Source organism: Camellia sinensis, chromosome 13 (assembly GCF_055761805.1).
Source record: "Camellia sinensis isolate YWXY chromosome 13, ASM5576180v1, whole genome shotgun sequence".
NCBI lineage: Eukaryota > Viridiplantae > Streptophyta > Magnoliopsida > Ericales > Theaceae > Camellia > Camellia sinensis.
Window position 1 is genome coordinate 123,638,822 of NC_138973.1, and position 15,787 is coordinate 123,654,608.

The 15,787-nt window shown below is 34.0% G+C and overlaps 1 protein-coding gene across 1 annotated transcript; it reads right to left on the minus strand.

Moving 5' to 3' along the window:
• Positions 1-4,492: 4,492 nt before the first annotated feature.
• LOC114310684 (putative sugar phosphate/phosphate translocator At5g25400) lies at positions 4,493-5,927 on the minus strand. Its single transcript, XM_028256761.2, has one exon. The coding sequence runs from the start codon at positions 5,925-5,927 to the stop codon at positions 4,878-4,880; it is 1,050 nt and encodes a 349-aa protein (XP_028112562.1). The 3' UTR covers positions 4,493-4,877.
• Positions 5,928-15,787: the final 9,860 nt, after the last annotated feature.

Here is a 15,787-nt window from a genome sequence, read left to right on the forward strand (position 1 = left end):
TTTTATATGGTTGATAGAATTTTTCCCTTTCATGCCATCCAATGGTGCTAGCAATCCCAAAAGTGAAATATTTGCTCCATTTGTAATTTTTTTATTACTTTTGAGAGCATTGCCTTAATCATCTCTAGAAAATATTTCTGAAAACTTTGAAGAACAACTTGATTAGTTATTCCTCAGTCAATTTTTTCAGAAACCTTTCATTATTGGGTATCTAAGAATAATGTTGTTTTTGAAATATCATCTTGTAAATTAATCTTGTTAATTGACTTGAAAATAATTTGTTTAATTCTTTATAATGGTCTTCTACATTATCTTTAATGAGTCCAAAAATTTCATAGGGAAGAATTGTTCTTACTTTTTCAAAATGACAAATTCTTCTAATTATTTCAAAAGAAGGATCTAAATATTCATGGTTCATGAATTTAAAAATTTGAAGAAAAGTACTTATTTTTTTAAAATTTAAAATCTTGATCCCATTTGTTTAATAAGTTGGAAACAAGGTTTGAGTTTAGTCAAACTAAAGATATGTCCAGACTCAATAAACGCAAAGAGTGATCTACCTAAACCCCCGCCCAAGCCAAAGTTTATCTCAAAAAAAAGGCAATGTTTCGGTTGTGAAAAGACAAAATTTCTTAGGTTGTCCTAAACTAACATATTGCACCACAACAATTTTACATTCACCAAATTTTGACTTACCCGAATTGTCCGAATTTATGCATACAGGTTGTTCGGTCAGTCATTTAGGCAAATGTCGGATGATAAGGTTGACTGCCGCAGTTGACAAGGGTGACAATTGTAATTGACAAGATTGGCGGCGGTCATCCAACTGGTCGCTCGGCGTAGCCCGGCTTATGTAATTCAGACAATTCAAACAAACCCCAATTCGATAAATCAGTCATTTTTCATTGCACTATTTGCAAATAAAAATGTAAAAATATCCCAAAAAATTGCAGACATAAAACATGTTAAGAAAATTAGTTTGAGTTAATGTGTAAAAAAAAGTAGAATGTTTTACGTTACAATATAGTGTTTACCATATATATTTTACATGTATTAATAGAATTCGAGTTGCTTAGGTAGTGAGAGCACCTACCCAAGTCAAGGCCAATTTAGCAAACTTTAGCCCCAACCTTGACCAAATTTCAAATTATACTGCCTAAGCCCAAAATTTTAGCACATTAGAGAGAGTCCCGGCCCGCCCAAGTTGCACCCCAGTGTAATAGGGAAGAGCCTTGGGACAAGGGAATGAGAGAGACCTAGATAGAGGATCCTCAACCTCCATTATGGGCATTCTAAGGATTTAGTCTCTGAAGGTCAACTAGAGCTCACCAAATATGCAGCATTAGTATTGCCTGGGCCCAGAGTTGGGTGGGTTACCTAATAAAAAGAAAAGCAAGTCAAAGAAGAACAAAGAAAATGCTACCTAGAAAGCTGGAAAATTGTTAAAAGTAGGAGCGAGCATGGTCCAAATTGGATCGGATTGGGGTAAAATCAAGACCAATCCGTTATCTACGATTCCTGAAAAATTAAAACCAATCTAATCCGTTTAAATCATGGAACTAATCCGAACTAATCAATTTAAACACGGATTGGATCGGTTTAGGACCACGGATTTACATAATTAAATAAAATATATATATATATATATATATAACACTTTAATTTCATAAAAATATAAATATAGCACCATATTAATTTCACAATAACATGTCTTTTCATAATAGCGACATACTGTTCTACAATTTAAACAACCATAAGAAAACTAGTTCCACCATAAGTATTTAGACTATTACAAATTAACATTAAAAACTAGCAAACAAAAATAATAAAAGAAATACTATGCGAGTTTAGGTTTGGATTTAAGTTTTATATAAAATAAGAGAAGATACTATACAGAAGGGTGTATAATAAAAATATAGACTATTTGTATACGGTCCGGATCGATTCTAATCCAGAACTGTGGGGTTCAATTCGGAACTAATCCGTGAACTACGAATTTTTAATTTTTCAATCCGGAATCGAGCTACAGATTCAAAAAATCAATCCAAACCTATTGGATTGGACTGAACTGGATCGGATTACGGATTTTATGGATTCCTTGCTCAGCCCTAGTTAAAAGCAGCCCATTATGGAAGTTCATCAAGGGCATATATGCTTTCCAGCATTGGAAATGCACAAAATTCTCTAATATCTGTGAATGCATGAAGCTAGTTGATCAGCAGATTGATATATTTAACTAGATCAATGCAGATGCTTTTGGACAAGTAGACAACTTTACAGAGCTACTCATACTATCTGCCGCAATGTTACCAATACTAAAATTACAACTAACACTTCGCACTGATTGTGAGATCAAATAGAAGTCTGATCATGAGTGGAGTGATTAGTGATGCTGAAATCATGACAAGATCATTGTCATAAACTTTCATAACTAGAAACAATTACCTCAAGGAGCCTGATTAAAGAACATGCTCACTACTTTCTCAGACAGGAATGTGAACCTCTTACTTCATTCAAAACCAGCAGGGTCTTATGCTTGCAATGTATACTAAGGATAGGGTCGAAAAATGAGGCGAAGTTTGCGATCTTCAACATCAAAATGCAGAATAACTTTGTTGATTCTTTGGAATGGATCCAAGCATTGATAACATATAAACAAAACAGCTTAAAAGCATTGACGGAAGCTACACCCATAAACAAGAATCATGCATAAGATAACACAGATTATATAAGCCAATGTCCTAAATGAATTGCCTCATAGATTAGATAATACCATGATGCGACACAACTTAGTGCTATGTACCTCGGATCATGCTCTTTAACCAAGAGGTATTGGCTACAACCTGATCTCCCTAGTAGGAAAAATGTATCACCCCCCCACCCAAAAAAACCCAAGGTAAACAGTATGAGATGATGTAACCAGGGGCCTTCAATGCAATCCAAGCTAAATCTTCAAAGTTGAATGTTAATCCATAGTTCATCAAAAATAAAACAAAAACCAAATGAGAAGAGAAATTATTGAAAATATAGATCACAAATCCATTCAGAAAATTTTTGAACACTTAGGAATGACCTGTAGTAAGAGTGTTGAATGCACTCATTGTTGCCAAATCAACATAACATGCCAATCCATATTGGTCTCGTTTGGGAAGTTGGCTATTTTAGTAGGTTATTTTAGTTTTTGGTTATTTTAGTAGGCGTAAAATGCTTCAAAACTCGAAATTTTCGAAGCTCGAGAGGGCCAATTCCAAAACGACGTCGTTTTGGTTTTTTTTTTTTTTTTCTTCTCTGAAACAAATGGAGGGAGGAAGAGAGAGAGAGAAATAGAGAGAAGAGAGAGCCACATCGTCTGTTGTTTTCATCTTCTTCTATACTTTCCAATTTCCCTCTCTTCTCTGCTCTCATCACCTTCACCATAGCTCAATCCACCAAGTTCTTCACCTCCCGGTACACATTCCCGTCATGTGCCGATTTGATGAACCAATGAAGAAGATAGGTTGAAATTGAAAATTTGTACAAAAAAAAGTGATAAAACTTCAAAACCGTAATTGGGTTGTGTGCTTTATAAATGTTTGTTAGTAAAGTAGTTTAATTTGAAGAAACCTTACATGAATGTGATTGATATCATCGAAGATAGTGATCTGCTGTATTTGGTTGGTTTTGATGTTTGTTCGTGAAGTTCTAAATTTTTTTGATTTTTCCTCTCCTCTATCTCTCTCTTTCTTCCCCGATCTGTATGGATCTATGTGTGTATACGCAGATCTGTATAGATCTGCGTATTGATTTTGATTTTGGGTGTTATGGTCGTGGAGCAGAAAATACAGAGAAGAAGAAGGGTGGTGGAGCAGATCTATCTATAGAAGAAGACGAAGACAGATCTACACAGAGGAAGACAGAGGAAGGGAAAGAGAAAAAAAAAAAAAAAAAAAATGGTGCCAAAACAACGTCGTTCGTTTTAACACCTCAAGCCATTCGAGCTTCGATGGATAGCGGGACTGTTTAGTAGACTAAAATATTTGTTCTTGGGAAGAAGTTCGATTTTTTTATAGTTAGATGTAATGTTTGTGACAGGAAAAGTGAAATGATTATGGATTTAATATGACATTTTGTTATATTAGCTATTTTAGCCTATTTTGTCTTTTCGTGAATTTTAGCCCAAAAGCTAAAAAAATCCTTTGCCATAAATCCATAAATCAAATAAGATTTACAAACTTCCATATACACCTCTGCATTCTCACGACAATATGCATTTCAAATTGTAGGTGTTTTGATCATATTTATTTTTCCCGTCTGAAATTTAATTGGGAATAATGGACTACGAACTGCCCTTCTCATCAAAATGAGAACCAAGGAAATTAGGGAACTAACTACAAGGTTTGAGAGGGAATTGGTAGTTTTATGACAAATAATATTTCACATACTCAAGTGTAAATAAGAACTGAATTCAATTCACAAAGAACACATAATTTGAAAAATAAACTAGCAACTCAAGTTAATGATAAATAGATAACCATCTGTATTCATCCTCCAAAACATGGAGTTTAGGAGCATGCATAAATATGTCAAAAGAAAAACCAAAGGGTTCTCAAGTCTTTCACTTGTCACAAACATGAATTGGCACTGGAAATCACAAACATGACCTCAAACACCCAACAACATGAAGTAACAATGACTAAGATGAACAATGAAGCGTAAAGAACAAAAGGATGTAAATAAAAATTCTAAGACCACATAACCAAAACAGAACGTATGAGTGATTAAATTGATGGATCGGGTTTTCATCACCTATTTCTGGAAATTCTTCATCTAATCTTCAATTTCCTCCCAATTTCCAATTCAGTAATTTTAGAAAAATTAATAATAAATTAACCATCAAATCAAGTCTGCGACTCAGTCTTCCTCCCGGCATCTTCCACTTCTCTCTCCACCAACAACCTCCCAGCCTCCTCATCCAGCTGAGCCGCCTTCTTCTGAGCCTCCTTGGCCTTAAGCGCCTGCAACTTGGAATGGTTGTAATATCCAACACCCAAGAATGCAATCCCATATCCAGCCAAATTAATGGGCGTAACAGTGTCCTTAATCACAGACCACGAAAATGCAATCAACAACCAATCCTTGACAACCCCAGCCACATTCATAGTCAAAGCCGAAGTCTTCCCCACAAGCAAAAACACCGCCAAATTGAGGGCGAAAGCGCAGAGCGAATTGGTCCCAAAAATCAAGAAATCAAAATGGAAGCTGGAAGTCTCCCTCAACAAAGGGAACTCCACAATAAACCAAGGGACAGACAAGAAAGCCAAGCAACAAGGAGCAACATAATAAAGCGAAGTAATAGGATTCAAACTAATACCCTTTGAAGTCAAGAGGATTTGAATCATTACCAATCGAGTGGCCTCGAAAACCACAGCGCCGAGCTGCAACATGACACCCCATGCGTCGAACCTGGCCTCCCCGTATGCCGCTATGGCAACACCGATCGAGATGGAGACCATGTTGGCCATGGTATCAGATTTGAAAGCATCTTTCTTGAAGAGAACACCGAGGGAATAGACAGCGACAGGCATGAGGGCTTTGAGCATCTGAATGAAGGAAACAGAGAGGTATATGTAGGCTGAGTTGGAGAACCAGAGAGAGAGGGAATAGAGAGCACCGATGGGGACGACGGAGCGGAGATAGAGATCGCTAGACATGGAGACTGGTTCGACGACTTTGAAGACGCGGATGAGGAGGAAAGCCAGGGAAGAACAGAAGGCCATGTGGATCATGGTCAGGGAGATCGGGTATGGCCAATTGAACATCTTGCGATCGAGGATGTACTTGTTGAAGACGATGACGGTGAAGCTCAGGAAGATCCATATCCCTACGTAGGCGTAGGAGAGGAGGATCTTCTTCACTACGCCCTCGCTTAAAGCTCCGCCTTTGCCCATGGCGATGATCCAAACCCTAACCCTAATTTCGCAAAAACTAGGATTTCAGTTTTTGGTGAAGACTCTCTCAGATCATCATCATCAGAAGATGAAGAGAGTTACTAGACTCTTGTTTCTACGAGATTAGGCAGTAGTGGTGGTGGCGGAGGATTGTTAGACTAATGGGAGAGAGGTGTTAGATTTAAGTGGTTGTATACTAGTAAAAGATAATGACATGTTTGACTTGGCAAGTTTATCTTCCATAAATTACAATATAGTCCTTTAATCAAAACTTATTTGCACTTTCTTCTCTTAAACTTTAAAATGTAATAGTTAACTACTTTGGATTATAATCTTATTACACTTAACACCTTTTATTAGGATTTTATTCCAAAATTTAAACAGAATTAGGTTATGTATGAAACACATGACACACTTATTCATTTTTTAGCATAATAATGCCTAATAATGATTTTTTGATGACAATAATACCCTTATGTAATCTCATTTGTATTTTAGAGCATTTCCAACGGTTTGTTTAAAAAGTTGCTAAAGGCAAAATATAGCAAATATGGAAAAATATGGTGCTCTAACAGTCTATTATTCGAGCTGCTAAAAATAACAATTGTTATCTCTTTTCTCAAATTTGACACAAGTTTTATTTATAATTAAAGTTGCAAGCACAACAATATTGTAATGCCCCAAATTAAGAACAATAAACCACCTCACGATATTCAATAGAAAGTAGAAACTTACCAGATGTTAACCTTTCATTAATCCCCTTAAACAGTACAAAAGATGACCTACGCATGTATACATTTAGATCTTGAATCTATAGCATATGACATATGGAAATAACATGAATCAAAGAAAGTACAAATAAGTTTATGCTATAATGACTACATCTTTCTAAGTCGATATTTGGGAACAACAAAATGAGTCAAACTCTCTCTCTCTCTCTCTCTCTATATATATATATATATATATAGCCCAAGGCTTGTACAACAAATATTTATGCAAAAGAACAAAAAGAAGCTCTCGGTTTTGAGGTTTCCCTAACCTACTTCCTTGGTAGAGACATATCATCAACACCTGAAAGTTATTTTTCACATATGATAAACTAAAGCCCATTAAAGATACTTGAACACAAAGTATGAAGCTTAACAAAGTTATATGGTAAATGTACATGTATGTTGTCACCAAAACGTTATATTTTTTCTTTCAAAACAATGCAATGCCATAGTTATATATATCAATTCATAAAGCAATCCCTTTTTAAATAAAAAAAAAGGGCAGTGGATACATAACACTGGGAATCTTTAAGTACATGTCTGCCAATAGGTTATATAAGCTCTACCAAAGCCATTTTACCGGTATTAACTAGAAGTATCGACACCTAACTGCATGAGTTTCTAGACTTTTACCAAGGACACACATGCCAACGTAATAAAACCATAATCACACCCTCTAACTAGATTTACCAAGGCATTCATTAATTTTTCTTAAAGACAATACATTTTCGATGTAAGGATACAAAACAATGTTCAATGCCATAAGTATGAGTAAATGGTTTTCATTTAACCTATTATTTATGCAATTTCTACAACAATTAATCTATCCTCCACCGATAGCTCAAAACAGATCTTTATACAAAAGATAAATTTCCAACAACAAACACAATCTCATAATTTCAATATAGGAGTGATATTACATACTCATCTCCACTCTTATCATCAACATTTATATATCTATATATTATTTCAAAACTCAACCCTTTGTTTCTTAGTTTCAAGAAATTCAAAGATTTCTAACCAAAAATCTATACTTTTCAATAGTACTTTTAGAAAAGAAATTTCCAAGATTTCAATACAAATCCACAACATCTCTCATGAATCCATTTGAAAACCCTCATGTTTCATTCCCAAAATCAAACCAAATCAAACCCAAAATCCAAACCCATAACTTTCAAATAACTATACCTATCAAATACACACAACATAGACAAGAATCATACAGACAGGTTGAAGAAATCTCTACCTCAAGACTAGAAGAGTTGATGAACAAGACCCAAGATTTGATAAAGCCGAAACTTTAACTTTCTTTGATCAAAATGACCATCTTTACATGCTCTACACTATTCTCCGAAGTACTATGGTGGAGAAATCAATGGATTTGGGTGTATAGAAGTTTTTAAACAAGAACTTAGAGAGAGAGAGAGAAGAAATTAGGTTTGAGAATGTTTTAGAGAGAGAGAGAGTGATTAAACAGTGACATAAAATGACTTTTCCCTGATTTGATATATGCACAGACTGCTCGAGCGACCAAAACACTGCTCGATCATAAGACACAAAAATGAAAGATCACTCGAGCGACCAAAACACGGCTCGAGCGCATAATAACCCTCTCCTAGAAGTTTTGCAGACTGTAGAACACTGTTCAAGCGAAGAAAGAACCATTCGAATGAGATCACTCTACTCCTAGTGCTTTTGCAAACCTACAAAAGTACTGTGAGAACCCAAAGACCGCTCGAGCGACCGAGCAAACAAGAAAAGAAACAGACAGTAATTATTTTGAAAAACTAACTACCAACCTATTCAAGACACAACCAACAACTCCAAACAACCAAACCCAAATAACTAGGAGTATATATAACGATAAAGAGTATCAGATCCTAGATCCAAGAACATGAAAGGGTCGGGTCTAACCTGAGCCGTTATAAATATTGTCTAAAAATATTGTTCATCTTCTTCCTAACAGACACACCAATTGTTTGGTTGGTTGTCTCATTAATGATCATACAACAGACGCCGATTGTTCAACTGGTTGTCCTTATTAGCAGGATATCCAACCACCTTGTGTAATATCTAGAGGGAAAAGCTAAAACTAGCAATTTGACCATTGGAGCAATATTACTATCCTATAGCTATTTTACATTGTTCATTGTTAAATTATAGTTTTAGCTATTCATTTTAGCTATGAACTATTGGAGATGCTTTTATTTCACTATTTTAATGACTAAGTGCAAATGGGATCAACAGATAAGGGCATTATTGCCTTGAAATTTAATAAATGTATTATATATTTAACGAATGATTTGATTTTGTCTAAATTTTTAACAGAATCCTAACAAAAGAAGTCTTTAAAGGGTTAACTTTTGAATTTTGAAATTCAATGAAGCAACTGAGTTCTAATCAAACTACAAGCTGAATTGTAACGCCCCAATATTCATAACCTATTTTATAATTACCAATCCATTTTTAATTATCCAATTTCATAATATAAGTGTGAATAAAGAAAATAAAATACATAATCTTATAAGACAAAATATGTTTCTTTCTCATAAGATTTCCTTATAATTACATCATTGGATTAATTTGCAAATCCCCCAAAGGATTTTCATAAAAACTATATACCAAAATGATAGAGAGATACAATAAAAGTGCCTTAAGGGCTTACACCTTTCAAGGCTATGGCCTTGATTATAACAAATTATAATCTTATCTCAAACAAGTAAGCTCAATAGCTATTAACAAGTGATCATCAAGAAGAGCTCCTGTGCCTAGTACAGTCTTCGCTAATTGTCACAATATAGAAGTACATTATCAGCACAACCTGCAAATTTGAATATCCAATCCAATAGGAAGTGAGTGTTTCCGCCCAATAGAAATAATCTTAACAATTTAAATATCTTTGTTTCTTGTGATCATGCTCATGCAATGCACAAAACCAATATGTAACTTCTTTAAAAATTTAAAGAATGTTGACTCAGTTACTTGGACATTTGTTAAACCTTTAAAATCCCATTTTTTAAATAAAGTCCATAACATGTATTTCAATATACTCCCATATTTACCGGCCATTGAGCATGGAAGAACAATTGGGCACCTATCATAACTTTCCAACATCACTCCCACATTTATCGGCCATCGAGCATAGAAAGGCAATTGGGCACCTTGAAAACATCATTTCCCACATTCGTCCGGTATCAAGCCCGAGACAAGGCAATTGGGTACCTTTCACATTTCCTAAACCATCTCCACATTTATCGGTATCAAGTATGTAGGGGCAATTGGACACCCACTTCATTTTGAAAACAATTCCACATTTACTGATATCAAGCACGAAGGGGCAATTGGACACCCAACAATATCCCCCACATATTATCTAGCATCAAGCCTATGATAATTGGGCACACAATCATAGTTTTCAACAATTCCCCCACATTTGTCGGCTTTATATGACAGGGCGATGGGCACCTAAAATAGACATTGATTCCCAAAATATTTTTCCAAAAACCTTGTATCCCATTGAAGATTCGACACTGGTCCAAAACCGTGCAAATGCAATGTTATGCATGAAGTGCAACTATTATCATTGTTTAAATAATAAATTACAATATAATTCTCTCAACAATGGATAAAACATTAATTAAATAATAATGCAGCATATTACTAAAATCCACATAACTATTATTATCATCCATAACTTATTGTTTCCAAACATTTCTCCAATCATTAATCAATCCCTTCTGTTCTTCATTCCAACTCTTTATCACTTCCCATTGATGAAACATTATGTGTTTGGCATGGAGTTTCAAACATGATTCCACACTCATATTTGAGTGTGGTGTTTGGATACAACTTTCAAAAATCGATTCCACATCTACTGGCTAAAACATGTCTACCCTATCATCTTCCCAAACGGTCCCTCGGACGTCCGGAACAGTGTTCGTGTTTTTATTTTTTATTTTTTTATATTTTAAATAAAAAATATTTTTGGATTTTTTAAAATTTTTTTTATGAACTTTGAATAGAATTTTGAGTTATGTGTTTAGTTATGAGTTGTAAATTTTTGAATCAAATATCATGTGTCACATCAAAAATTTCAAACTCAATTCAAAACTTATAATCAAACAAATTTTCCACATTCAAATCATAATTCCAAACCTCACAAACTCAAAATACAACTCTATTATCAAATCATAATTCTAAAACTCTACCAAACACTACCAATTTCATTTGAAAGTTCTCGACTCTTCTCATATTCAATAGAAATTTTCAATATAAATATGAAGATCTAATTACTTAACAGTTCTTTGAGTTTCCAAAACAATCATAACTCAAGTTTCACAATAACCGTCAATTTATTTCAAAACCTTTTTTTAAATCAACATTTCCAACTTAGGGTTTTTTTTTTTTTTTTTTTTGACAAAAGTTTGGGATTTTCCTCCCATCTTTCATCAAATCTCAAATCATCAATTTCTAACACATATATGTAAAGATCTAAAATATTATCTCAAAACTCGAGGAAAAACCCCTTTATTTTTCACAAACATCATCAGATCAAAACTATTTTAGTTGAATCATCATGATCTAAACTAAATTCATACACATTTACTTCAAAACATAGATATACGAAGTTAAGAGAACTCCTAACCTCAACAAAGAGAGAGAAAGATTGAAGACCCAAATTTTGACAATAACGAAAACACGATCAAATTGGCCCCAAGTTCTTGCCATGATCTAACTTTTATCCTCAAGAACTAGGGGTAGATATTGCTTCTCGATAGATGAAACCCAAGCTTGAAACTCTGAAAATAGAGGTATGGAAGAAAGGGAGATCGATGAAAGAGAGAGAGCAAGAGTGTGAAAAGTGAGAACAGGCTAATTCAGTAAGTTTTTGGCTATTTAGCTAAAATATCAGCTAAAAAAAATTAGTTTGTTTGGGATGACTTTTTGATTTTTTACGAAAAGATGTGCAAAAAGTAAAGAGAAAAGAGAATCTTTGACTTTTTGGTATGGGTTGTTGGATTTTTAGTTAATTTAGTAACTTTTTGACTTTTTGGCTAAAATAGAGGGTTCCCAAACGAGGCCTAAGTAAAAAATATCAAAAATCCCAAGATTACACCTCAAAGAGGGGTAACGACACCTGCGTACAAAGGTGCGAATGAAAGGTTTAACACAAGTAGGGTGTCAACCCTAGACTGCCCAGGTGTCGACACTCTCAAGCAGTGTGCACTTGGATTTCTCCTAGCTTGACGGTGTCAACAACCAGAAGAGGTGATGTTGACACCAAAAAGCAGAATGTTCAAAAGAAAATAACAGGGATGCAGGTGTCGACCCTAGAAGGTTTTGGTGATGACACTCAAAGGTAAAATGCTCATAGAGAACAAAGAGGAATGCTAGTGTCGACACCTTGAAGCTTGGTGTTGACACCCAGATTAGAAGTTCAAAGTTCTAAAGCACTTTTCTGATAGATTTGAGTGCAAATTAGCATCCTAATCAAAGTATTTATCAATTTTTTCACTCAACCAACCTCAAGATACACCAACCAAAAGATTTAAATAATGAAATAATGAAATTAAATGCATCCCCAAAGGCCTATAAGTCACAAGCGTTACATGAATTCTAATAGTCTTATTTTTATATTGTATATAATAATTTAGTTGATGCGAAGAGGGGTTGACAAATATCGGATGGGTTCAGGATTTTAGGAGCTATTAAATTGTTCAGATATTTTTAATAATTACTTGAATTTATAATATTAGTAAAATTCAATTGAAAGAATACATGATCTTCTAACAAATATTTTAATCTAAGCCTTAAAAGAAATGTATATTTACTTTTCTTATCTTTGTTTTTCTTTTAGTTTAAAGCTTCTCTTCAATCTTCATTTAGAATAGAGAGGCGTTGCCTAGGTCCGTTGGGCTTATCACGGGTCCAAATTCAATTATTTGAACGTTCATTTTTTAAGGTTCTTTGTGTATATTATCCATACGCAAAAATTATGTCGATCCGATAATTATAACATCTTTATTTTACCACATTTGTCACTAAAAAAATAAACGACTAGTCTACTTTTGAAAATAGACCATTTATCTTTTTGAAGACAAATGTGATAAAATAAAGATGTTATGATTATCGAATTGACCTAATTTTGTGTGGATGATAGACCCAAAGATCCCTCATTTTGTACAGGCAGTGGTGGGCTCCATGGTCCCAGACAGCACCTCTCCAATCCAAATTAGAACGAGAGAGAAGCCTCTCATTTTGTAACTAAATAATACAAAATTAAAATTAATATTTTATTAATGGATAGGCAAGGTTGGATTAGACTAAAACTTATTATCCCAAGCCAAGCTCGAAAATAAAGGCATCGCTTGGCAAGTTATATTTTATCCTAAAAGTATTAAAAAAAATCACTAAAAAAAGCCAATAAATACCAAATAGTCAAAAATTGATTTCTATTCAATCTACTTTTTGTATATCTTTTAGTAAAAAATAAAAAATTCATCCCAAACATATTAGTTTTTTTTTACTCATATTTTAGCAAAAAAAAATCAAAAAATCACTGAAAAAGTTTGTTCCCAAACGAGTCCTAAATAACCTCAATTTTTTTTTATAATAATAATAATAATAATAATAATAATAATAATAATAATAATAATAATAATAATAATAATAATAATAATAATAATAATAATAATAAATCCAAATATATATATTTTAAAATCGCTATTTTGACTTATTTTTGTCTTTCTGAATTTTCAAATTTCTTTAAAATCTTTCATTTTATTTGATAGAGTAGAGTCTAGAAACTTAAAATTTTTTCGAAAATGTTATAAAAAAAACTCACTAAAAATAAAAACAAGTCAACAACAAAAAAAAATTCACAAAAAAACCCCAAATACCCATTGAGAAAGACATTTACTGAGTAATTCTATACATATTTGTTATCTCAAGTAGGTGACCTGAGAGAGGAGGGTGAATTGGATAAAAAATAATTTCACAATATTAAAAATAATAATCAAAATATTTGAATTTTGACAAATAAAATAACAGAGTAATAATAATCTCTAAATAAATAAATATGCTCAACAATGTCAAATAGAGTAATAAAATAAAATGAACAAATAGAAGAGAAAGCAAACTCAACAATTTGTAGTGGTTCGACACATCGGGCCTACGTCCACTCCCCAAGTATCCTACTCGAGAATTTCTCCAATATTCTTCAAATAGTAACTACACCACTAGTTTCACGGGTGCTAGTTGTAATAACTGGGGTAAAAAAAACCCAACCCATTTTGTTTTTGGTTGGGACACGGGGTTGTTCCAGGTGATTGGGTTTGTTTGAAAGTAGTTTGGGCCTTTGGGGTGCCTTGGGTTGGCTGCTAGCAACAACTAGGTTCTTTTCTATGAGAGCAGGTCATGCATGCGACCAGGTCACAACCAAAGGAGGAGCTCAGGTGTTTGGACTAGTAAGAGGTACGTGGGCCACGAAGGGCTGCGTTCACGGGCCGCGACATGCATAGTCGCGCCCGTGATGTAAGGGTTGCCCATGACCTATTCAATTGATGAGTTCGTGCCCGCGAATAGTGTGATTGTGGCCATAGTGTGTCAAGTATAAAACCTGTTAGTGCGCGTGAAAAATCACTTTTTCTGTTCCTTTCTCTACCATCTTCCTCCATTACGTCATTTTTGAGTCTTCAAGCTTGATTTTCATCTCCTTTTACTCATATCCTATCCCTTTTCCTTATATAAAAATGAAGAGCACACAGAGGGCTTTCTATCCATCCGAGCGGATCGTGTTTTCATCAGAGTTAGAATTTCGGGTTTCCCTTCTTCTTGCTAGAGGTAAGGATTCCTTGCTCCTCTTCAATATTTTATTATTGATAGATAGGTGGTAGATTTGTATTGCATAAAACCTCATCTTTAGGAGATTTTCATAAAAGCATGTAAAGGAAGTTAGGGTTTTCAAATTATGGGAGTTGAACTTATGATTAAAATGGAATATGGAAAAAATTGGAGTTACTAGAATATAGTTTTTTGCCTTAGAGTAAAATGTCCTAATTTTTGTCAAACCCTAGTTATGGTTTTTTTTGTTATGAAGATGCAAGATTGTTTAATTGACCCTAAATTCTTGAAATTAAGTTTATGCTCCGTTAAGATGAGTACAAATGATCATAATTAGTTGCTGTGAACATGATTATGGTATATGAGGGTTATGTTGGAGAAATTAATATTGGAAATTGAATCAATACATCTTGGGAAGAGTATGATAACAATTGTGTTGTATAATTGAGTATAAAGAGTCAATGTTAATGTTAAGAAGCAAAGAATGTAGTGGAAAATATGTTGTAATTGTTTCTAAAGATAAATCTTTATGCTTATTATGGATGTGTTGTTGGGTTAATGTATGATGGAAACAATGAATGATATTTTTGGTTTTGTTTATGAGTTATAATAATGAATAACATGATGAATTGATGGATGGTGGTATTGGAATAAGAGTCCATTTCCTTTCGGGTCGTGGCCAGTAAAGCGTGGCGCTTAATAGAGGATCCGCAGTCCTTCTGGAGTAGCACCTGGAAAAGCGTTTGATCTGTTAAGATATGTGGAGTTTTCACGTTCCTTCTGGCTTGTGACCGGTAAAGCATGAGGCTTGATAGAGGTTCTGCCTTCCTTCTGGAGTAGTGCCCGGAAAAGTGTGTTGTTCTTTGATATGGCTTGGTAATGGAGCCGGTTGTTGATTGTGGACTTGTGCAAGATATTTATTATGGGATTGGTATGTGTGAATGTGACAGATGGAAATGAATTGATTTGTTTTATATGGATTGGTTATTTGGTATGTGTTGAAATAAGTGTAGTTACAGGTATATAATGAAGTTATGTGGATGAAGGTGGGATATGTGATCATTAGTAATGCACGGTTCATAGAGCTAGGATCTTTATGAAATGTTAAAAAGAGACTTTGACTTTTAAGAAAGACAGTAAAAAATTTATACAAGAATGGTACGAAGATAAAAAGAAAGAGTTTTTTTTGAAAAGTTTAGTGGATTTTCATGAAGAATGTATTACCTATGTGTATGCTATTTTGAGTAT

Bases quoted from the DNA above. Each gene is read 5' to 3' on its own strand.
- LOC114310684 (XM_028256761.2), bottom strand. From the start codon at position 5,927: ATGGGCAAAGGCGGAGCTTTAAGCGAGGGCGTAGTGAAGAAGATCCTC.